This window comes from Passer domesticus, chromosome 20 (genome assembly GCF_036417665.1).
Source record: "Passer domesticus isolate bPasDom1 chromosome 20, bPasDom1.hap1, whole genome shotgun sequence".
Lineage (NCBI taxonomy): Eukaryota > Metazoa > Chordata > Aves > Passeriformes > Passeridae > Passer > Passer domesticus.
In genome coordinates this window covers 1,734,313-1,755,565 of record NC_087493.1, presented here as the reverse complement: position 1 = coordinate 1,755,565, position 21,253 = coordinate 1,734,313, and the positions used below count along the sequence as shown (strand labels likewise).

The following is a 21,253-nucleotide window of genomic DNA, read 5'->3' as shown; positions in this document are numbered from 1 at the left end:
ATGTATCAGTTCATGAACTGCTGCTGCCTGAGCAAGGTAAGAGACAGAAAATCACCACCATTACCATCATTATTGTGAATCATGTGCAATCAGCCCCGAAACAGAAAGCAGATGAAGATCCTACAGGAACCTGAAGGACGGGAGCTGCTGCTGAGCCATGGGAGCCAGGGGCCAGGCAGTGATTAAAATGCTTTTAATATTGTTTTTCAGTGTTGTTTCACTTTATATATATATATATATATATATATATATATATATATATATATATATAAAAAATATTTCATCAACAGTCTCTTGTACTGCGCCTGAGACAGGTTCTAAAAGATGCCAAGGATGTCAGGTCACACATTTAATTTTTTTATATTTATATTTATATTTATATTTATATTTATATTTATATTTATATTTATATTTATATTTATATTTATATTTATATTTATATTTATATTTATTTATATTTCTGCAGCCAGTCAAGCTCTGCCCTCCTCACTGCCTGTTCCCGACTGAGTCCTGGGCAGAGCGGAGCTTTCCCAGCCGGGCGGGACCCGGGGCTGGACGTGCTCTGCAGCTTGCCCGCACTTGGGAGGACTCTCACCAAACCGTGCTCGTCCCTGGGCATTTAGTTTTATTGCGAGCATTAGCGGTTTGTCTCCTCTGGCAACAGGAGAAGCTGGAAATGTCAAAGGGGAGGGTTAACAAACTCCGCTGGCATAAATTTCAATGAATGTATGTTTCTTAGGAAAACCGCTAAGTTAAAAAAAAAAAATTAAATCTTCCTGTGTGTGTTTTCCTTGGGCTGCTGTTCACAATGGATAATAATTCTTACATTAAGCCCCCTCGGCCCTCCAGGGAAATCAAAATTGTAATATCAGTTTGCTTTTTATTGGCTCGGCTCTGCGATCGCGGCGGCTGCGTCTTTGTTAGGGGCTGCGGCGCGGTGACATTCAGCGCTGCCCCCCGTGTGTCCCCTCCGGTACCGCCGGGCCCGGGCAGGCCCCCGAGGGCTGCAGCGAGCCGGGCGGCACCGACCCGGGGCAACGAGGAGCGCCCTGGGGGCCGAGCCCGGCAAAGGAGCCGCTGCGGGCCCGGTGCCGCTCGAGCTCGGCCCCGCCGCTCCCGGAGAAAGTTCCCGGGAACCCCGTGGGGATCGACCGCCCCGTCCGACGGCCGGCGGGGACACCGCGGGACGGCAGAGCCCGCGGGGACACGGGGGAGGGTGGCATGGAGACCCCACGGCAGCCCCAGGAACGGCCCCGCTGTCAGCGGGCGCGGAGGCTCCGGTTCCTGCGGGGCGCCGGCCCCGGGACACAGCCGGGCACCTGCGAGGACCGAGCCCCGGGAAGGGTCGAGGGCTCCTCGCCGCCCCGGGTATCACCCCAGGCGTGCCCGGGGCTGCGGTGCCCGGGGCGCTCCCGCAGCGGCGGCGGGAGGCCCGGAGCCGCCGGCCCGCACGGCGGGGCTGCACGGGGCTCACACCGGGCCGGTGTCCGGCCCCGCTCCACCTGTCCGGGGGAAGGCGCCTCCCGCTGCGGCACGGCCACGCTTCCCGGAGCGGCGCGGGGAGCGGCGGGGCGGCCCCGCTGGCAGCCGCGGACACGCGTGTGCTCCCCACTGACGAGCAGGGAGCACCGGGCTCCCCGAGCGGCCCCGCCGCCCTGCGCGGCTTCCGGCACCGGGCGGGGAAAGCGCCGCCACCTGCCCCGGGCCGGGCCCGCCGCCGCCACCGCCGGCTGTCCCCGGGCCGGGCGCCCCACGGCCGCAGGGACGCGCCGGGCAGCGCGGCCGGGGCTCCCCCGGCGGGGTCGGGCCCCACGGCGGGCGGCGGCGGCTCGGGCCGTGCCGGGGGTGGGCGCCGCAGCCCCCCGGGCCCGGGGCACCTCGCGACGTGGCGCGGCGTGGAGCCCTCCGGAGCGCATCCTCCGCTCGGACCCTCGGCCCGAGCCCTCTCCCCCCGGGCCGCGGGTCGCGCACCTGCCCCGCGGGCCGTGCCGCCCCCGGCAGCCCCGTGGGGCCGTGCTGAGTCACGCGTGGGGCGGGAGCCGGGCTGCCCGCGCCCCCCTCCCCGCGCCGCCGTGCCCGGCCCCCGCCCGCCCCCTCCCCGCCTCGCTCCCCGGCAGGGCTGCGCCAATCCCCCGGCCCCGCCGCTGACGGGCAGCCGGGCCCGGGAGGCGCCGCCTCCCTGACGTCTCGCTCCGGGATTTGCACGGTTGCGGTGCCGCCGCTCAGTGTCTGTCGGGCCGGCGGCGGGAGCTGCCGGAGCCCGAGCCCAGCTCGGCTGCAGCGCGGCCCGGCCCGGCCCCTCCCGGCTGCGGGATGGAGCTGCCGGCGGTGGGCGAGCACGTCTTCGCGGTGGAGAGCATCGAGAAGAAGCGGATCCGAAAGGTGCGGGGGGCGGCGGCGGCGGGGGGCGGCGGGGCCCGGGGGCGCCGGGGGTGGCGGTTCCCGCTGACGCCGTGTCTTTGCCTCCCGCGCCGCTCAGGGCAGAGTCGAGTACCTGGTGAAATGGAGGGGATGGTCGCCCAAGTGAGTACCGGCACCGGGCGGGGATGGGGCCGGGGATGGGGCTCCGGGAAGGGCCCCGGCCGGGGCGGCGAGCGGGCGGCGAGAGGCGGCGGCGGGGCCCGGCGGTGACGGCGGCGGGAGCCGAGCAGGCGGCGGCTGATGTGCACCAGAAAATGGCTCCTTCCCCCTTTCCCTCCTCGGGAGTCGGGCTCCATATTGCAGAACCGAGCGGGGAGGGGGGGGCAGGAAGGGGGGAGAAAGGGGGAATAACCGCAAAAATCGTCCGCGTCGCCCCGCAGCCCCGAGAGCCGCTGCCGAGGCGGGGGCAGCACCGGCACCGGAGCGAGCGCGGCCGCTGCGGAGCGTTCGGGGTTTGCATGACAGTGCGGGCGGGGGGGCGCGGGGGGGTCCGGGACGCGGCGGCCGGGTCCCTCCTCCGCCCCGCGGCCGCTTTCCTGGGTCCGGGAAAGGGGATTTGGAAAATTTCATCATGACATGCCTGGAATTCCTCCGGAATAATAACTGCGCTAAATAAACAGTACCGTCCCCGCGGCCCCCCCCGCCCATCCCCCTCCCCGGGACCCCAGCCCCACACCCTGCTCCCACCGGGCCCGGAGCTGCGGGGCGGCTCTGCCCGGGACCCCGGCCCCGCCGGCAGGGCCCCGCGGTGACGGCCGCTCTCCTCCCCTCTCCAAGATATAACACGTGGGAGCCGGAGGAGAACATCCTGGACCCCCGGCTGCTCATCGCCTTCCAGAACAGGTGAGCGGCGAAGCCTGAGGGATGCGGCAGGGGCGGCGGGACCCCCGCTCCGCGCCGCTCCCGCAATTGCAGATGCGTCACGGAGCCGGGGGCCGCGGCGGGGGCGGGCGCGGGCCGGGCCGGGCCGGGGGGCGCGGCCCCGGCGGGGCGGGCGGTGCGGGGCCACCGGGCGACGCCTCCGGGTCAAGGTCCCCACGCCGCGGTCCCCCCCGCGCCGTGCCCCCCCACGCCGCGCCTCGCGCTCCTTCTCCCCGGGATTCGATGCCGCGAGTCGAGGAGGCGGCGCTGCTGCTGCTGCTGCGCTTGGACGGGCTTCGGCTTTTTTTTTTTTTTTTCTTTTTTTTTTTTTGGCCTTTTTTTTTTTTTTTAAGCCTTTTTAATTTTTTTTTTCTCTTTCCGCGCATTTATTTCCTGGAGTGTTTTGGCGCAAACTGTGAACTTCAGCCCCTCCCCGCAGCGGGGAGACAACAGCGGGGAAGGCGCCTGCTGCTTCCACAGGATGCCCCGGCCCGCTGCCACCTGCGGGCCCCGCTCCCCTCCCGCTGCCCCCTCCCTGCGCCCGCCTAGGGTCACTGCCACCGCGGGGGCTGCCGTGCCGGGGGGGTGGCCCCGGGGGTCCGTGTGCCGCCCTCGGGCTCACCGTGCCGCTCTGTTCCCGCAGGGAGCGGCAGGAGCAGCTGATGGGATACCGCAAGCGGGGGCCCAAGCCGAAGCCGCTGGTCGTGCAGGTAACGCGGGCGCCCAGCCCCAACCCCGCGGGCCGTCCCCGGGGAGCCGCTTGCCGCGGGTTTCATCATGCTGCGGAGCCTGCGCAGCCTCGCAACGCCCCGGGGACCCCCAGCGCTGAGCCCCGCGGGTGCCCGGCCCCCCTCCCCTCCCCTGCGGGCCGCAGACCCGCTGTGCCCGTGCCCGGCTGGCATTAGCAGGCTGCTCGCGGGCTCGGCAGCGGCGGTCCCGCTCGGCCCCCGTTCCCAGACAGCTGATTGAAGGGGGCTTTTCTTCTTTTCATTGCTTCATTAATCTGGAGCAATGCACAGCCTCTAAGTTGGAGTGGGCTGGGGCCGCCTGCTCGAGGACGTGGTGCCCCAGGATGCAGCATCCTGTAAGGAGAGCTGCCCGCGGGGCGGGGGCTCTGCCGGGGCCTCGGGCACCTGCCGGAGCTCTGGCACCCAGAGCTCTGGCACCTGGCACCCTGTTCTCCAGCCCCGTCTGACCACGGCTCTCGGTTTTGCCTTGCAGCTTCCGTCCTTCGCCCGCCGCTCGAACATCCTCACGGGGCTGCAGGACCCGGCCGTGGACACCAGGCCCAAGCTGGACCTCGGCTCCTCTGGCAAGAGCCAGCAGCACCAGTATGAACTCAACAGCAAGAAGCACCACCAGTACCAGCCCAACGGCAAGGAGAGCAGCATGAAGCACCAGTCCCACAGCAAAGGGAAGTATTACTACCAGCTGAACAGCAAGAAGCACCACCACTACCAGCCCGACCCCAAGATGTACGAGCCCCATTACCAGCCCAGCAGCAAAGAGCCGCAGGGCCAGGCCTGCTTGGACAATAACAAGGCCCCCCTGGTCGCCCACCCAGACAAGTGGGCTCACGGCCCAGCCAAAAACTTGCTGGGCCCAGTCAAGAGCCTCACAGCAGAGAGCAAAAATGGGGCTGAGAAGAACCTGTCCAGTGGTACTGGGCCGCCCCCCCGGGACAGGGTGACCAGCAATGGCCTTGGGGGCAAGATGAAGATCGTCAAGAACAAAAACAAGAACGGGCGCATTGTGATTGTGATGAGCAAGTACATGGAGAACGGCATGCAGGCGGTGAAGATCAAGTCTGGGGAGCCTCCCCGGAAGCGGGCTGCGGAGGAGAGGACTCCTAAGAAAGGTGGGGAGGAGAAGGTGGAGGCTTGGAGGAAGCCAGGGGAGGACAGGGTGGTGGGCAGCAATGCCCTGAGTAAAGCGGAGGGCGAGAGCCGGCAGCCCCCTGCGGAGCTGGAGGAAGGTCCCCAAAAGACTCCCTTGGCCAAGGAGCTGCCCCTTCCTCCAGCGGAGCAGCCCTTGCAGCTCACTACCAAGCCGGACCTCGTGCCCTGGTCGCTGAGTCCCGTCTGCGAGCACAGCCCTTCCTCCATGGGACTGAACCTGTCCAGCGCCAGCTCGCGGAAGCGCTGCCTGTCGGAGCCGCACGCCGAGCGCGAGCCGGGCAAGAAGCGCCTGACCTCCCGCAGCATCAGTGCCCCCACCTGCCTCAGCCCCCCGGGCCCCGAGCGGCCGGAGCCGCCCGCCCAGCCCGAGGTCATCCTGCTGGACTCGGACCTGGACGAGCCCATAGACTTGCGCTGCGTGAAGCCGCGGGCGGAGGGCGAGCTGGCCCTGGCGCAGGTGAAGCCGGAGCTGCCGCCGCCGCCGGTGGCTGAGACAGCGGCCCCGGAGCCTCCGCAGCCCCAGGAGGCCGCAGAGGAGGAGGAAGAGGAGGAGGCCGAGTCCCTGCAGGAGTTCAAGCCCTTCTTTGGGAATATAATTATCACAGATGTGACCGCAAACTGCCTGACTGTGACCTTCAAGGAGTACGTGACGGTGTGAGGTGGGATGGCAGCCGCTCCCCGTGGGAGCTGCCTGCCCATCCCGGGGCCGCCGGCCCCACGGCCTCCCTCCAAGGTACTGGTGCCCCTTGCCCGGAGCCCACGGGCCCCTGCCCGCGCCACGGCGGCCGAGCCTGCCGTCTCCAGCCGGGAGACGCCGGGACAGGGCCAGGCACGGTGGCCATCCCTGCCACGTGGGGTGACCCCGCAGCTGGGGGCTGCTCCAGGACCTGCAGGCAGTGGGACACGCAAGGATGGGACCCGCCAGTTACTCAGAGTTATAGTATTATATTTTAACAGTGCTAACTTGTCAAGTGATTCTTGCTCCCGTTTGTACGTGGTGTTATTGAAATGTATTGTTTGAGCTGAAAGCTGGTCGCTCCCTGGCCACGCTAATATATTTATTTGTAGGTATTTATATAATGAAATATAAAGCCTAGATTTATGGAGTCCCTAGATCACCTTATAAACTATATCAAACGACTATTTTCTGTTCTCCTTTTTAACCATTGAGCATTTGTTAGTCTTGGTCCCTTGCCCTCCCCACGACCCCCCAGGACCATCCCGTATATATTTTTTGATACTGTACACATGTGGTGTTTCTATGTGCAAAAAAAAATGGTTATCTAAAGCTAAACAAGCTATTATAGAAATTGCTGCTATTAGAAATGTCTAAACTATAAGCTTCCAATTATTAATTGCTTGAATGTAAATATTAAATGGAGATGTTGAAAGTGCATTTGATGTTCTGCAGCTAGTGTAGATCAGAGTGCAAAGCCCAGCTGCTGTGAGCTGCCAGCGGCGCATCCTGGTCTGAGGGCTGTGTCACAGGGGAAGAAATGTATCATGCAATCATGGCAAAGGACTATAAACCTTTACAAAAACTACCAGGATTTGGAGTGCATTTGTTACAGCTTTACGGATGGCAGGTCCCTGTGTGGGGCAGCTGCAGCTGGGCTGCCCCAGAGCTGGTACCTGCAGGTTAAAAAATGTACTCAGAGGTGCAGCGTTTTGAATATAATTCAGTTTTCACCCCCAGAGCGTTGTGCCTGCAGTGCTGAGGGCACCCTGTGCTGTGGGTGGGCAGCGAGGCTGCAGGAGCCCGAGGTGTGGTGCTTCCCTCCGGCAGGGCCGGGGAGGTCTGTGCTGGGAACCTGAGGGAGCTGTGGAGGCACAGGCTGGCAAGGTGGCACAGTGACGGGTGATGGTTGCCATCCCAGCAGTGTCATCCCAGTGCTGGGGAGGGTCACAGTTAGATAAGAAGCTGAACGTCTCTAGAAAGGAAGATGGTCCAAATTCCACCAAGAAAGCTGCAGCTGTCTCTGAACAAGATTAATCATTGCTGGAGCCTACTGGAAATACAGTGCAGGGCTAACTCTTTGTGAGAGGGCTTACAGCGTGGTGACCAAGATACAGCGCTCAGTCTCTGTCCCCACAGTGACCCCCTGTCACCTCCACAAACAGAGCTGAGTGCCTGGGCAGTGCCACCCTCCAAACCCACTGCTGGCAAAACTGGCACTGCTGCCAGCCTCTCTCCTCCTGGGCTTTTGGTCAAAGTTGAGGACTCCTCCAGCAAAGGTCTTGGTTGGAATATTGTTGATGTGTGTGGAGCAGAGCCATGAGCTTGGGAGAAGCAATTGAATTGGTTTGGGTAGGGTGGAGCCTGCAGTGCTGCCTGAGCCATGGGGTGAGGGGCAGCCCTGTGTCCTGCTGTCACAGTGTCTCTCTGTCCAGCCATGGGGCAGTGCTGCTCCCACAGCACCAATCACCCCCCATCTTGTGCTGCCCACTCTGGGCCACCCAGGCTTCCCAGGTGCCATCTCATTCGCATAAATTACAAACTCATCTTGGTAATTGTTCCTTTGCAAAGCTGAGGGTGGATTGGTGTCTGTGAGAAGGTGGGACAGCAGCCAGGCAGGTGTGGGTCACAGCAGGACCCCTTTGTGTGCCATTCAACCCAGGCCTTGCCCACAGCAGTTATGCCAGAGCTGGAGCACTTTTCCAATGCAGTTTGGGTTGAATTGGTGGAAAAGGAACTCCTGGGTGTGTGGATGCCATTTTCGCAGCCAGAGTAGCCAAAGAGGCTTGTACCCAAGTGGGAACACTGCCTGTGGACACACTGCTGCAGATGCAGGCTTGGCTCTGCTGCAGCTCAGGCTGAGCTGGGAATGGCACTGGGAGGTGGCTCCATGGGCAGGGACAGTGCTGACAGCTGGGTTCTGCCCTGGTTTTGGTTGGTGCTCCAAAGCCAAGGACACTTGGGCAGTGTTCACCTGCCTGAGCAGAGGCCCCAAAGCTGGTGGTTTGTGCACCCAGGGCAAGTGGAAATGGTGAACTCTCATTGATTGAAATCAACATTTGCCTGATAGCTGTGCTGAATGTTAAGAGGGTTTTAATCAACGCTACGTGTCACCAGAGCTCTGTGGGTGACGTGCTGAGGGTGCTGGAGAGGTGGTGTCGGGGCAGGTGCTGGTGAGCCCCATTCTGCACCAGGGGGTGCCCAGGGATGGGTTGGTGGAAGTCTTTCCCTGCCACCCCAGGCTTCAGGATCAGAACACACAATCAGAAATGATGCGTTTCCCTTGATTAATTAAGCTAATGGTTATCTGAAAACAAAAATGGCATGGAAGAGGAGACGCATGCTCAGAATGCAAAATGTGATTTATGAAAGGGGAAGTGCGGCTCAACAGACAGCCACGGGAGCCAGTGCAGGAGCGGGGCCGGGCCACGGCTCCGGGGCAGGGCGGCTGCCAGGGCACAACTTGCTCTTTAGCCAGACAAAGGTGGATGAAACCAGCGGGGTGTCTCACAAACAGCAGGTTGTGTCTTTGAACGTGGGCTTGCAGGCTCTGGGCCAGAGCCTGGGCATCGCCGCTGCCAGCTCCCTTCCCTGGGCTGTAGGTGTGCGAGGCTCTGGGCAATTAATAACTGCTGCAGGTTTGCAGTTAGCTCAGCTCATTAGCATTGCTGAAAATGGAGGGTGTTGTGCTGCCGGTTTTTAAGGGAACACTGTCCCTCTGAGCTGGTGTTTCTGAGCTGCCTCCCTGCAGCCAGCACCCCCCGGGCTGCAGCAGCCCCTGAAGCGCCGTCTGTGCCGGCAGCAGCCGTGGCTGGTTTGAGGCACCATTTCCCGGAAACCACACGGCCAGATATTTCTTACTTTAATAGTTTGATCATGTTTATCACAACTCCAGCAGCTTCCTGTGCTGTGAAAGGTGTGATAAGTAGTTACTGGTTTAAAAGCTGCGCCCTTCCCTCGCTGGGCCGGTTGGCTGGGAGAGATGAAATGTTTGGATATGAATTACTTATTCCTGCCACTCTCTTTCCCCAGTAAATGCATCAAACCTAAATGCCTGTTACTGAGCAAATTAATGCAGAGTCCACGGTGACTTCCAATGGTTATCAGAGTGATCCAGGGCGAGCTGGAGCGTCACCACGCTCCATTAGGAAGACTGGTGCGCGCTACATTTAATGTATTTCCCAGGAATGTGTTAACCTCTGCTTGGTTTGGATTTATTCCAGACAAACATTTGCTGATGTAAAAGGAGAATTTGTGTTCGTCTTTGAGTCCTTCTGAAAGGGCCTGATGGATCCTGTGCACAGGGAGGGGCTGCAGCTCTGTGCTGATCCTTTCAGGTTCTCCCTTCCCCACGGTGGTACCAGCACCGGGCTGGGATCCAGCTCATCTCCAGCAGCTGCCGTGGCCCTGTGTGGTTTCAGGAGGTGTCAGTGGGATCCCTGCTCCATGGAAAGTGATGGAAACACCACCCCAGGCAATGACCTGGCACAGTGGCAAGGTGGGCCTCAGGGCTGGGAGGAAGGGCTCCCTCCGTGGTGTGAGGATGCTGTAATGAAGAAGGATGTTCAATAAACACAAAACAGAGCTGATGTGTTTTAATCAGAGTAAGAAACAGTCTTGTGAGAACTGGGAGGTCCAGTCTTAGAATGGATCCAGACTTCAGGTCCAGACGGGGAATGGGAGAGGAACTTCTCCTCAAGAAGGGCAGAGGGTGGAGGTGGGTGTACACAGTGGGAAGTGGAAGTTCCTGGCAGTTGGGACACTCAGTGCTTTTGCTCATATATGGGGTGGGGGCAGATCCTCCATGCATCCACTGTGTGCATTTTGTGAGATTTCTCCTTTATTTTCCCATTCTGCTCTGGTTTTGCTGTGCAGTGTCAGGAGGTGACGGTGTGACTGCTGAATGTGGTGATCTCAGCAGCCATCCCCCGTTGGAGCAGTCAGCCACAAGGTAAAACATTCATGGCCACTTTTTGGTAGGGAAGGCCACTGCTTGGGTTATATTTTTCTATGCCTGTCCCTTTGAGCACAGCCATGCACAGCTGCTATAAAAAAAATTCACCTAAAGCTGGGTCTGCGGGGCTGATCCAGCAGCACTGAGGGGATTTACTGGGTTTTGGTGGGGTTGGTGTCCCTGTGTGTGGGAGAGCGGCTGTGGGAGGTGCAACCCTCACCAAACTGGGACAACTGGCAAGGGATGGAGAGGGGGCTCCCCCACTTCAGCCCCAGCCCTGAACTCCCTCATCTCCCCCATCCCACAGGGCTGCCTCTGGTTTGAGCAGTCAAAAATGCCTACTAGTAGGAAATTCTCAGTCTCTCCACAGATAAGATCATTTGGATTCAGCCCAGATTCATGTGAGATCTGTCAGACACGGCCACAAGGACACAGCTCTGTTTACGTTTGCACCAGAAGAGGAAAGCAGCTGCACACAGGCAGCACAGCCCAGACCATCTCCAGGTGCTTCCAGAGCCTGCTGGAGTGGCTCTTGATGATCCCTGTGCCTGGGAAAGCTCTTGCTGCACCCTGAGCTGGGGAGGATCCCATGGCAGGCAAATTGAAGCATCTCACCCACAGGATGTGGCTGGGGCAGCACTGTCTGACCTAGCCAAGGTCTGTGGCATGGCCCAGCCTCAGGCAGCAGCAAGGAAGAGCTGTTCTGTGAGCAAGAGGTTGGATGGGGGCTCAGCTCCCAGGGCCGCCTCACTGCACCCCCCAGGAGGGACCCCCGTGGCTGCTGCAGGGAGTGACAGGAGAGGGGACAAGATGGGGGACTTGAGAGTGGGGCAGAGGTGGCTGTGGTCAGGTGTGTGCAGCCTGCCAGGGAAGGGAAAGAGGTTGGTGGTGGGCTGGAATAGGGATCAGGGAGGGAAGAGGGACGGGGGGTGCAGCTGCTCGTGGGAGCCATCCCTGGATCTGTGCCAGCGTGCAGAGACTGAAGGGGTGTCACTGCAGGACAGACCTCTGGGTGTGAACAGAGAGAAATGAGGCTCTCTGCAATGATGGAAGTTTGGGCCAGGCCCTGGCAGGGCTGGGGGTGGCCGGGGTCTCCTCCCCGAGGGCTGGGAGCCGCTGCTGCCTCCCGTGTCAGGGCGAGATCCCAGGCTCACCCCAGAGCCATTTGCCAGCACCTCCTGCGGTCGTTTCTCAGAGAGCCGTCAGTTCAGCTGACACCTTGATGTAGTTTAAAGCAAACTGCAAACGCGAAGATTTATTTTTATCGAAGGAGCAGGCACATAAAGCACGCGGTGTGACACAGCAGGAAGCACCCCGGGTGCCGGGAGCCGGGGCTGGGGCACAGCCCCGGGCCGCCCTGCTGGCAGCGGGCCCTGCGCCTCCAGGCTGGGGACAGGGGAAATTCGATCACCGACTGCCAAACCCTCCAGGATTCCCAAACCCTCCGGGGTCCCCAAACGCGTCAGGAGCCCTGTCAAACGGCAGCACCCTTTCACAAGAAGCGGCGCTGGCAGGGGTGAGGGGACAGGAGCTGTCCCAGCTCTGTCCCGGGAAGCTGCTGAGGAGGGGGCACGGCCACACTCCCGTTTTCCAGGGAGTTTATGCACTGCCGTGGCCTGAATGTGGGCACAGCTGCCACAGCATAGAAGGAAGAGCTGCTTCAGTCAGGTCTTAGCTGGAGGTGAGAAAGGGATAACCTAAACCTTTCAGAGGTGCTGCTGCTGTGCTGTAGCAGCCAGGGCGAGGACTTGGATATTATTAGAAAATGCATTAACAGAAGCCTGGATGGAGGGTCTGAGTTGATGGAAGCCTTAACAAACGTGTATTTAATTTCGATATGAAGACTACGCTGAGCAAGGAATTCTGGTTGGGAATTTTTCGTGTTTGAGAACTGGAAGCCCCTGGGTGCTTCGCCTTTGTCCTCAGCAGGGATGAGTCTGGGATGTCCAGGACAAGGGATGGTGGTGTTTGGTAATGGCTGTGGAATGAGCCCCAGAGGGAACGCCCTGCCCCAGGAAAGGGCTCCGGGATTCCGGGTTTGCCCCCTGCCCTGATGCCCAGCAGGGGAAGGTGTCACTTCGTTTATGAAACACAAGGATAGGAAAATCAGGATGACTCAAATGTCACACGCTATCCCTCGGCTCCAGCAGCCCAGGGCAGCTCCCAGAGCTGCGGGCAGCAATTCGGGGCTCAGCGCTTCCCGGCCGCCCGGAGCCGCTGGCGGGGGGAGCGCGCTCAGCGCGGGGTGGCACCGGGCTGCTCCGGGGGACGCTCCGCGGAGCCGCGTCCCGCCGGCCGCGTGGGCATCGTCACGCCGGGCCCGGGGCGGGAGCTGTCCGCAGCCGCCGCAGACAGCGAGGAAGCGGCGGGGGGCGGCGAGCGGGGCTGCGGCAGCGGCGGGGGCGAGTGCGGGCTAAAATGGCCACGGCGGGCTGCGGGCGTGGGCTGTGCCATGCGGAAAGGGCTCATCCCCGGGCGGCACGCCGGGAAACGGGCGGCAATCCGCGCCAGGGAACGCGGGGAGCGGCAGGGGGGCGGGCAGCCCTCGGCTCCGGAGCTGGGGAGAGCGGTCGCGACCCCCTGAAAATGCCCTTTGTGGTGGACTGGGCATGGTGTTTCAGAAGATGAGGGTTAGAGGGGTTCCTCTCTGAATTTCTGGGTCCCTGACCTGGTGCCGCCCCATCTCCTGCACCCCGGAGGCGGATCCCCCTTCCCACTGCCGGTGCCTCTGAGAGGAACGGACTCCTCAAGTTAGGGGAGCTGCTCGGGAATAAATATTTTCTATTTTGTCTGAAAGAAAAAAACAATGGAGCCTCAGGTTCCTAAAAATGCCAAATACAAGCTTAGGGGAGGGGAAGTTTGCTCGGTATCAAGGAGCCACCGAAGCATCTCAAAACACAAAATAAATGGTAATATTCACATATGCTTGGAAACGTTAATTTTCACACGTTAGTGTTTCCACACGGCTGGAAAATGAAGGCTGAAGCGTTGTCCCCGCTGCACCCACCCATTCGCCGTGCGGCACAAGCCAGGCTGTCATTTTAGCATCAGGAATGTGCACTGGATCCAGCCGTAGCACTGTCCTTCTTCCGCCTGTGTTCTTTTGGCACATGAAGTCACCAGCAACAGACAAACCAGGGGGTTCACGGTGGGCTGTGCAAAGAGGCTGCGGTGCTCGGACACCAGCGGTGCCACCCCTCTCCCCGGCGGCTGGTGGAACGATGCTTTATCTCGAGTTTAAGGGCTCAACCTGACCCTGAGCCATTTTTAACCCGAGGTGGGAAGAGCCCTCCCTGTGTGTTTCTCTCTCTGCTTTGAAAAATCTTTCACTGGCTCCACGGTAGCCGATTTCCTGGTGTTTTTCCTTTTGTAGCTCTGCCACCTGAAGCAGACCCACTTTCTCAGGGTTTGATGCTCTGCTGCTTGAAGATGCTTTAACTCTCCGGACTTAGAAATAACTCCTAGAGCAGAGCCCCAGCAAGAAGGCGTCTAATCTGATATATTCCATTTCCATATTTTGTGCTGCAAGCAGCAATTTGTGGTTCAGCAGCAGCGGCTGAGCAGGGACGAGCATTATCACAGGAATGAATTCCTTCCATCTCATGCCTGAGTATGTGACAAATAAGTCTCGCTTGTGGCATTGTCTCTCTGCTCTCGGGCTGTCAAATTTAACTCCGCTCTCTTTCCTCCTGCCTTTGCCCCCTCGCCCCCCTCGGTCCCCGTGGCTGAACACGGCCGCTGGTGCCACGTCCCAGTGCTGGGAGATCAGGACACGGAGCTGGGGGGAGGCACAGGGGCCGCGAACAGCAGCACCCCCGCGGCCGTGGGCTGCCAGCGGCCAGCCGGGGGCTCAGCACAGCCCGCTGAGAGCTGGAGCCCCACGGGCAGGGAACCTGCGTGGGGGTGCCTGGGACCGCGTCCTGCGAGGGGCTGGGGCACAGAAGGGGCTGCGATGAGCGGGGGTGCTGCAGAGAACCAGCCCGGCGGCCGCTGGAGCGGGGCTGAGGGGCTCAGCCACCCCTGGGGGTCCCGGGACCCTCCCCCGCCGGGGCACGGCGAGCTCTCCAAGGGCTCCCGAAGCGCCCCTGCTCCCGGAGAGGAGCCTGGCAGGAGGAGCCGAGGAGCCAGGGCTGAAGCTGCTCGGGGGACGGGGGTCCCCCAGCAGCACCCGGTTTGCGGTCAGGGGTCGCTCTGTGCCCGCACGCGTCCAGCTCTGCCTGAGGAGCTCACAGCAAAGCTCCGCCGCGGGCACCGCGCGTACCGCCGCCCTCTCGGTGCCAGAGGGAGCCGTGGCACTTGGACAGGGACAGGCACAGGGACAGGGTCAGGGACTGCACCCCCGCCGGTGGGGGCTCCCCGCGTGTGCCGGGGACCGAAGGCAGAGTGGGGCGGCGGTACTGCTCGGTGTGTGGCACTGGTGAGCCCGCTTTCACGTGGAACAGCCTCCGGTAGCTGAGAAGAGACATTGAAATATTGGAGAGGAGTCAGGGAGAGACGGAAGGATGGCGGGCGGCGCGGGGAGCCCCAGAGTGAGCCGCGGGGGTGCCCGGCCTCCCGAAGGGAAGGTTAAGGACATCTTGATCAGCCCGAAAAGTTCTCCCAGGGTAGAAATTCAGGGGCTCGGCTGAGCTTTCATGCAGTAAATGCAGACATGGCAGGATCCAGCGGCTGAGTCCGCACCAGCAGGAGCTGGAGCTGGAATGCGGTGCCATTTTCACCGCGTCAGAAAAAAAACATCCAGGTGGGAGGGCAGAACCCGGTTTGCCTGGCATGGCCGGCAGAGAATTCCTGGATCCAGCCCCAGGTTGCTGCGGCAAAAGTCGAACAGAGAAGGCGATGATCCAGAGCCTGTGGGACAGGGGCGGGCAGTGGGGGGCTGTGGTGGCTCCCCAGTCTTAAGTCCCGATATTTTATGCACCTCATGGTCCGCCGTGCCCTGCTGGGTTTGTGCCTTTATCAGCGGCTTTTACAAGCTCAATAATCCCTTCTCTCCAGGGCGCTGCCCGCACATCACCACACACGGGCACCTCGGGGGGGAGAGGCGGGTGCGGCGCGGGGCTCCCCCTCACCGGCTGCTCCCACGAGCGGCCCCGGTGCTGCGATTCCGAGCGTCTGACGGCAGCCGCGGGGAAGAGGAGCCGAGGGGGGATCCCCACCCCGCCTGGGATTCCGCAGCGCTGTTTGCTGCTGGACTGCGCAGAGGGGTCAGCGGGGACAGGGAGGAGGAGATGGGGACACAGAGACTATGGGGGACACGGAGGATAGGTGGGGAGGAGGGAGATTCTCCCGGCAGAGGCTGGAACGGAGCAGGGCAGAGACCCGGGATCCGCCCCGAGTGGGTACAGCACCGGGAGCTCCGCAAGTCCCGGCGTCGAGGGCAGACGCAAAGAGAAGCCGGGGTGCTGGAGGGGGCCCCCAGGGTGGCTGCTGGCGACGTCCGCCGGCATTCAGGATGAGGGTCCCTCCGAGCCCCCAAAGACCGGGCGAGCGGGCGATCCCGGGGACACAAGCGGGCTGCGTCCCGCCGCGGGAGAAAACGTCCCGCGGTCCCGGCAGGGGCGGGAGGAAAACGAAACGGGGCCGAGGAAGCGGGGGAGAGCGGCAGCCCGACGCGTCTGGGGCAGGGTGCGGCCCGACCAGGCAGGGGATGCCCGGACCGGTTCGGCCCAGCCCGGGCGGGGCTTCCATCCGCATTGCCGCAGTGACGGGCGGCGGAGCGCGGCCGGGCCGGCGGGCTCGGCGCGGCGCTGCATTGCAGCACTGCAGGAGCCCCCTCCTTCCCCGCTCCTTCTCCGCCCTCCGCCGCCGCTCGGCTCCGGAGGCCCAGCCCGGGGCACGCACCGGCCCCGCCGCGCTCCGCTCCCGGTCGCACGGGGCATCCGTCCCGCCGCGCCGGGGTCCCCCGCGTAGTGCCACATCCGACCGCCTCCCCCGAGCCGGGAGTGCAGCCGTGGGACAGGGACGTGCACCCAGCGGCGGGGTTCCGTGGTTGGTGTCAGCCCGGCGCCCGTCAGTCCCGCGCGGGTGGAGGGACCGGGGCCGCCCCCGTCGGGGCGTTCGCTGTCCCGCCCGCCCGTCCCCGCGCCGCCAGTGCTGTCCTGCGGTTCGTCCCGGCCACCTCCCTCCGTTCCCCTGCCACCCTCCACGGCGGTCTGGCCATGCCGTAAACCCCGACGGGGTGCCCGGCCTCGCGTGGGCCAACCACTGTCCCCACGGGTTTCCCGCGAGGGAGCCTGCGCTGGTCCCGCGGGGAGCCGGGACCGCCACCGGGCGAGGCTGAAGGGTGCTGTGCCGGGCGGCACGGCCCCGGCACGGACCCTCCCCGATGGGACTGTCCCCTCGGCCGTCAGGACACTTGCGCTGCCCGTGGGGTGGGCGGAAGGCGGTGACCGGCCCCGCGTCCCCGGTTCATCGGGAAGCCGGGGACCGCTCTGCGGCATCCTCCTCCTGGGGCCAGCGGCCCGGGACGCGGTGCCAGCCCCGCGTGACAGGGTCCCGCATGGACGCGGGCAGCCACGACCCTCGGGTGCTGCGGGCGCGAAGGGGAGCGAGGCGATCCCGGTGGGAAGGTGCCGGCGGTGGCCGCGCGTCCCGGGACCAGCCCCGCTGCCGGGTGCGGCGCGCCGGGGGTGGGAGGGAACGGCGACACGGGTCGCGGGGGGCGTCCGCCCCGGCACAACGGGGGCCCGTTCCCAAGGCTCCCGCTCTGTGTCTGCTTTGGGAAAATGCCAGCACGGTAACAAAATGGCGGGGAAAGGGTGGGATTGTCACGGCGAGCCCTGCGGCGTAGCCCGGCCACCCCCGGCCCCGCCCGCCCGGGCTCGGGGCGCCCGTCCCGGCGGAGGGCAGCGGGGCGGGGGTCCCCTGGGCTGTGCCGCCGCCCGGTCCCGCCGCCCGGCTGAGCTCTGGTGGAGAAGCAGCTGCAGAAAATGGCTGCTCGGCGGAGCCCGCTGAATCCTGCCATGGTGGGGGGGACGGCGAGGGAGCGGGGCAGCCCTCCCCGTCGCCCCCCCTCCGGGGAGCCCCGGGGCAGGCGGCGCGGGCCACGGGCGGAGGTTCCGCAGGGCGGCGGGACCGGAGCAGAGCCCGCCGTGCCCGGTGTGTGGCCTCACCTGCGGCGCGCTGGGGGACCGGGGCAGCCTGCCCCGAGCGCGCCCGGCCCGTACCGCCGTGCACGTGCCCGCAGCCCCCGCCCGGTGCCCGCCGAAGCAGCGGAGACTCCGAGCCCCGGGGGGCGCGGCGGAGGGGCGGCCGGTCATCTCCCGCAGCCCCACACGGCGGAGGAGCACCAGCCCCGAAGCCGCTCTGGCAGCGCCCGGTTTTGCTTTCGGTTTAAAATAAAATAAAAACAAAATAGAGAAAAATAACCGGGGCGCGGGCACGCGGTACCGTGCGGCCACGACTTGGCCACGCATCGGCTCCGCGGCGAAGCCGCAACGAAAACTCGACCCGGTGTCGCCGCACCGTGTCGCCGCCCCCCGCCCGTCACGGCGGCGGCCCCCCGCAGCCTGCCCGCAGGGCAAGAGCGGACACGCGTGGGTGCGCGGCTGTCGCCTGCGCTGCCGGAGGCTCCCTCCCCGCCGGTGGTTTTCGCGGGTGTCTGTGGGGTGAGGGCACGTCCCGAAAACGGGATTGTGGGAGCCGACATGGGGTGGTCCTTTCCCCACCGGAGAGCGGGAAAAGCGTCCCCCGCGGCCGGTGCGCACCGTGGCGGCCGGACGCTTTGCCGCGCCGCGGGTGCGCATCACGGGAGGCGCCCGCGTGCGCGGGAGCCGCGGCCGCGCCGCGCTCGGTGCAAAGGGCGCCGCTGCCTTCTGTGAACGCCTCGCCTGGCAGCGCTGCCCCGCCGGCCGCCCCCCATTTTTGTGCCTCAGATCCGGGTCACCCCAGCCCGTGCAGCGCCGGGGCCCGTTCCCCCCTTGCCCCCGCACGGTCCCGCTCCGCGGAGCAACGGGACCGCCCCGTCCCGCGGCTGTCTTAGCCCGCGGTCCCTCCGGGGGCTCTGCCGCCAGTGGGGCAGGCACGGTCGGCTTCCTCCGTGCCCCGCGTTGCGGAGACACAGGACCGGTGCTCCCGCCGCACTTCGGGAGCGCCGTGGGCTCCCGACTGCCGTCGGTGTCCACGGAAGACCCGTGGCGAGATGGCGGGTGGGGATCCCCGGGCCGGGAAGGGGCGGCGGGGCGGCGTGGGGGGCGCACGGCAGGCGGGTCCCGCCGGGAGGGTCCCGTGGAGCGGGGGTCCCCGCTCGGTGTCCGCGGGGTCCCGGCCGGGGGCGGGGGGGGGGCGCGGGGCCGCTCCCCCCCCGGGCCGTTGCTGGGATACGCGCGGGCCAATCAGCGCTCACCAGCTCACCCGGGCCCCGGCACCGCTTCCTTATATGGTGCGCGCCGTCCGCGGGGCGCCGCGCGCATCACCATATAAGGGCATGAACCTAAATACAGCGCCTACCTTGGGCCGGGGGCGGGGCCTCGGTGTGGGCGGGGCCGGGCGCGCCCCCCGCCCCGCCGGTCCCGGTGCCGCCGGAGCCCGCCCGCCCCGGGGAAGCCGCTGCCGGGCATTAAGCGGAATGCAAATGAGCAGCGCTTCACCCCTAATTGCTTTTGTTAAAAGCGGAGTCGCGGGGCTGCGCGCGAGCGGGCGGCGACGGGCAGGGACGGCGCCGGGATAGAGCTGGACTGGGTGAAAGACGGGGGTGGCGGCAGCCCCGGGCGGCTCGATTCGCACTTCGTCTCATTTGTCACATCCCAGCCCCGTTCCCCCCCGCGGCGGGGCCGTGGCCCCTGGAGCCACTGGGCCGCGTTCCGTCCCGCCCTGGCGGGGCCCTCGCGCGGCCGCTGCCCACTCGTGACACGCCCCTGGCCGCTGCGGGGACGGATCCGTTCCGTCCTTCTGCCGTCCTTGCGCGATCGGCAGCCGGGCACGGAGCCGCGCCGACGAGACGGGGTGCAGGAACACCCCGGAACATTCCCGTTTCCTCGCCTTATCCGAGCCGGTTCCTCCCTCTCCCCATCCGCAAAGAGCTCGTGTTTATGTTCCTACAAATAACGAGCAAATTCAGAACCCCCGGGAACAAAAGATCTTTTGTGCGGAGCGCTCGGAGCCTGGAGCGGGCGATAAACGACGCCCCCCGGCTCGCCGCCCCCGGGAGCGGCACTTTCCCCGCCCGGGCGGTTCGGGGCGACCCGCGGAGCCTCCGCGCCGGGGGTGGCCAGGGGCTCCGGTATGTGACAGCACGCCGGGAGAACCGAGAGCGGCGCTTTGCCGTCGGGGCGCTCCGCGGGCGCTCCCGCAGGGAACCGCTCGGGGATTCCGCCGTTCGGTGCGGCCGGAGCGGGGGCTCAGGGCACGCCGCCCCCGGGAACCGATGGTGCAGGACACGCGTGGGTCTCTCCCACGAGCTAAGCCGATGCGGGAGGCTCCCCAGCGTCCGTGGGTCTGTGCTCCTGGAAAGAACGGCGGCTTCTCTCCGCCGTGGGCACCGCAAAGGGAAAAACCCCGCGCTTTGCCCCGGGGCTTGGCTCAGCTCCCGGGGGCTCCTGCGGGCTGAACCGGCGGTGCGGGGGGCGGCCCGGGGCGGAGGCGGCGGCAGTGCCCCCCTGGGGTGGCAGCAACGCCGCCGGTTGCGCAGAGGCCGCAGCCGCCATTTCCAGGAGGACGGTGCCACCTATGGAAAGCACCTGGAATTCACCGGGCCGGCGGGGACGCGCCGGGAAGTGCAGCGCTTCCGTGCGGCACCGTCGGGACGAGGCCGGGCTGCGCCCGCCGCTTCTCAGGAGGGACCGTGGAGCATCAGAGGGACTTGGCCGCCACGGTCCTCGGCACCGACTGCCCCGGGCAGGATGTGCGGCTCAGTCCCGGGGCGGCGTCGAGACCCGAGCGGGACGGGCGCTGAGCTGCATCTCATCGGGGCGGTCGTTTCGCTGACTGGCCAAAGCCTCCGTAACCGGGCAATAATGACCGAAGGGGCGGAGAGAAGTTCCTCTGTCCGGGTGCTCGGTAGAATCCCCGAAGCCGGGATCCTCTCCTCGCTCTGTGTCCGTCCACGCCGAGGTCTCTCCGCGGCTCCGCCAGCCCACTTCGGACTCCGGAGAAAGGGCAGCAACCGTACCCGGTGCCCTCCCAGACGTCGGCCGGCCCTGAGCCGTGTCCGGGGGGGTACGCTGCCTCCCGTCGCCCCGTCGCCTCCGGAGCCGCCGGGGAAGCCCTGCTCCGTCATGAATTCGATGTCAAACACCTCGACACGAAAACTTAATCGCACAGGAATTTCTGGGGTGTTATGGAGCGTCGCCGCTGCATGGGCACACCCGAGATCTCCCCTCCTCGGACCGGATACCCCCGCGCTAGCCGGCAGCGGCCCCGGCGGCACTGGGGGGTACCGGTGCCGCAGGTCGGAGCCGGTCGCTGTCTCCGCAGTTGTCCCCGAGCTGCTCGGAAACGAAAAGGCAGCGTCTCGGGGGCCGGGCTGAGCCCCCAGTCCCGGACAGGACCGTGAGCCGGCGGTGCCGAGGGGTCCCAGGTCCTCGCCCCCCCGTCGGCACAGCCCGGTACGGGTCCGTGGGGCAGTGAAGTGCCGATGCTGCTCCCGGCTCCATTCAGCTGCCGGGGGAGAGAACAGTTTTCCTGCACGGTTCGGGCACGGAACCGAACCGGGTGAAACCCGCAGCCGATCCGGGCGGCTGGGCTGACCGGGAATCCGGGGCTGGCCTCCCCGAATGTTCAGGGGAGTGCCCACGCAAGCAGAGAACTCGCGTGGAAAGTGGCTCCGCGGCGTGCTCTGCCCTGCGCGGCGGTACCCGGGCTGCAGGATGCCTCTCCCGGGACCCCAGGGCCAGCCCGGTTGGGAGATCGCTTCGGGGGTGGGCAAGCTTTGGGGTTCTGCCGGGAGCCACTTGCTCTTCCCCAGCTCCCCTCTGCGGTCCCAGAGTGGGGGCCGTGTTTGGGTCGCCCAGGAGATGGGGACACGCTGGAACGTGACCGTGGCACAAAGGGGTCTCTGAGGGACACCGGCATCCTCGGCCACCCGGGGAACCGGGCGGGGTCGGGCTGGGAGCTGTGATGGATCCTGTCGTCCTCGACGCGGGTGGCCGCGGGACGGAGCAGCTTCTGAAGCACGGCCACCGGAGCACACGGGAGTCGCGGGGAACTGCCCCGCTGCGGTGCGGG

At 64.8% G+C, this 21,253-nt stretch overlaps 3 protein-coding genes across 3 annotated transcripts; 2 read left to right on the top strand and 1 right to left on the bottom strand.

The window, feature by feature from the left end:
* LOC135284463 (basic proline-rich protein-like) lies at positions 1–2,183 on the top strand. The gene is made up of 3 exons (XM_064396005.1): positions 1–36; positions 994–1,430; positions 1,517–2,183. The coding sequence occupies exons 1-3, from the start codon at positions 1–3 to the stop codon at positions 2,181–2,183; spliced, it is 1,140 nt and encodes a 379-aa protein (XP_064252075.1).
* Position 2,184: 1 nt separating this feature from the next.
* Positions 2,185–5,986, top strand: CBX4 (chromobox 4). The gene is made up of 5 exons (XM_064395539.1): positions 2,185–2,382; positions 2,480–2,523; positions 3,199–3,264; positions 3,926–3,992; positions 4,504–5,986. Exons 1-5 carry the CDS (start codon positions 2,314–2,316, stop codon positions 5,836–5,838), a joined length of 1,581 nt encoding a protein of 526 aa, XP_064251609.1. The 5' UTR covers positions 2,185–2,313; the 3' UTR covers positions 5,839–5,986.
* Positions 5,987–12,325: 6,339 nt separating this feature from the next.
* LOC135284462 (collagen, type I, alpha 1b-like) lies at positions 12,326–18,648 on the bottom strand. The gene is made up of 7 exons (XM_064396004.1): positions 18,539–18,648; positions 17,480–18,403; positions 17,203–17,414; positions 15,932–16,805; positions 15,160–15,333; positions 14,352–14,542; positions 12,326–12,693 (listed from the first exon to the last, which is right to left on the bottom strand). The coding sequence occupies exons 1-7, from the start codon at positions 18,646–18,648 to the stop codon at positions 12,326–12,328; spliced, it is 2,853 nt and encodes a 950-aa protein (XP_064252074.1).
* Between the last annotated feature and the right edge of the window lie 2,605 nt (positions 18,649–21,253).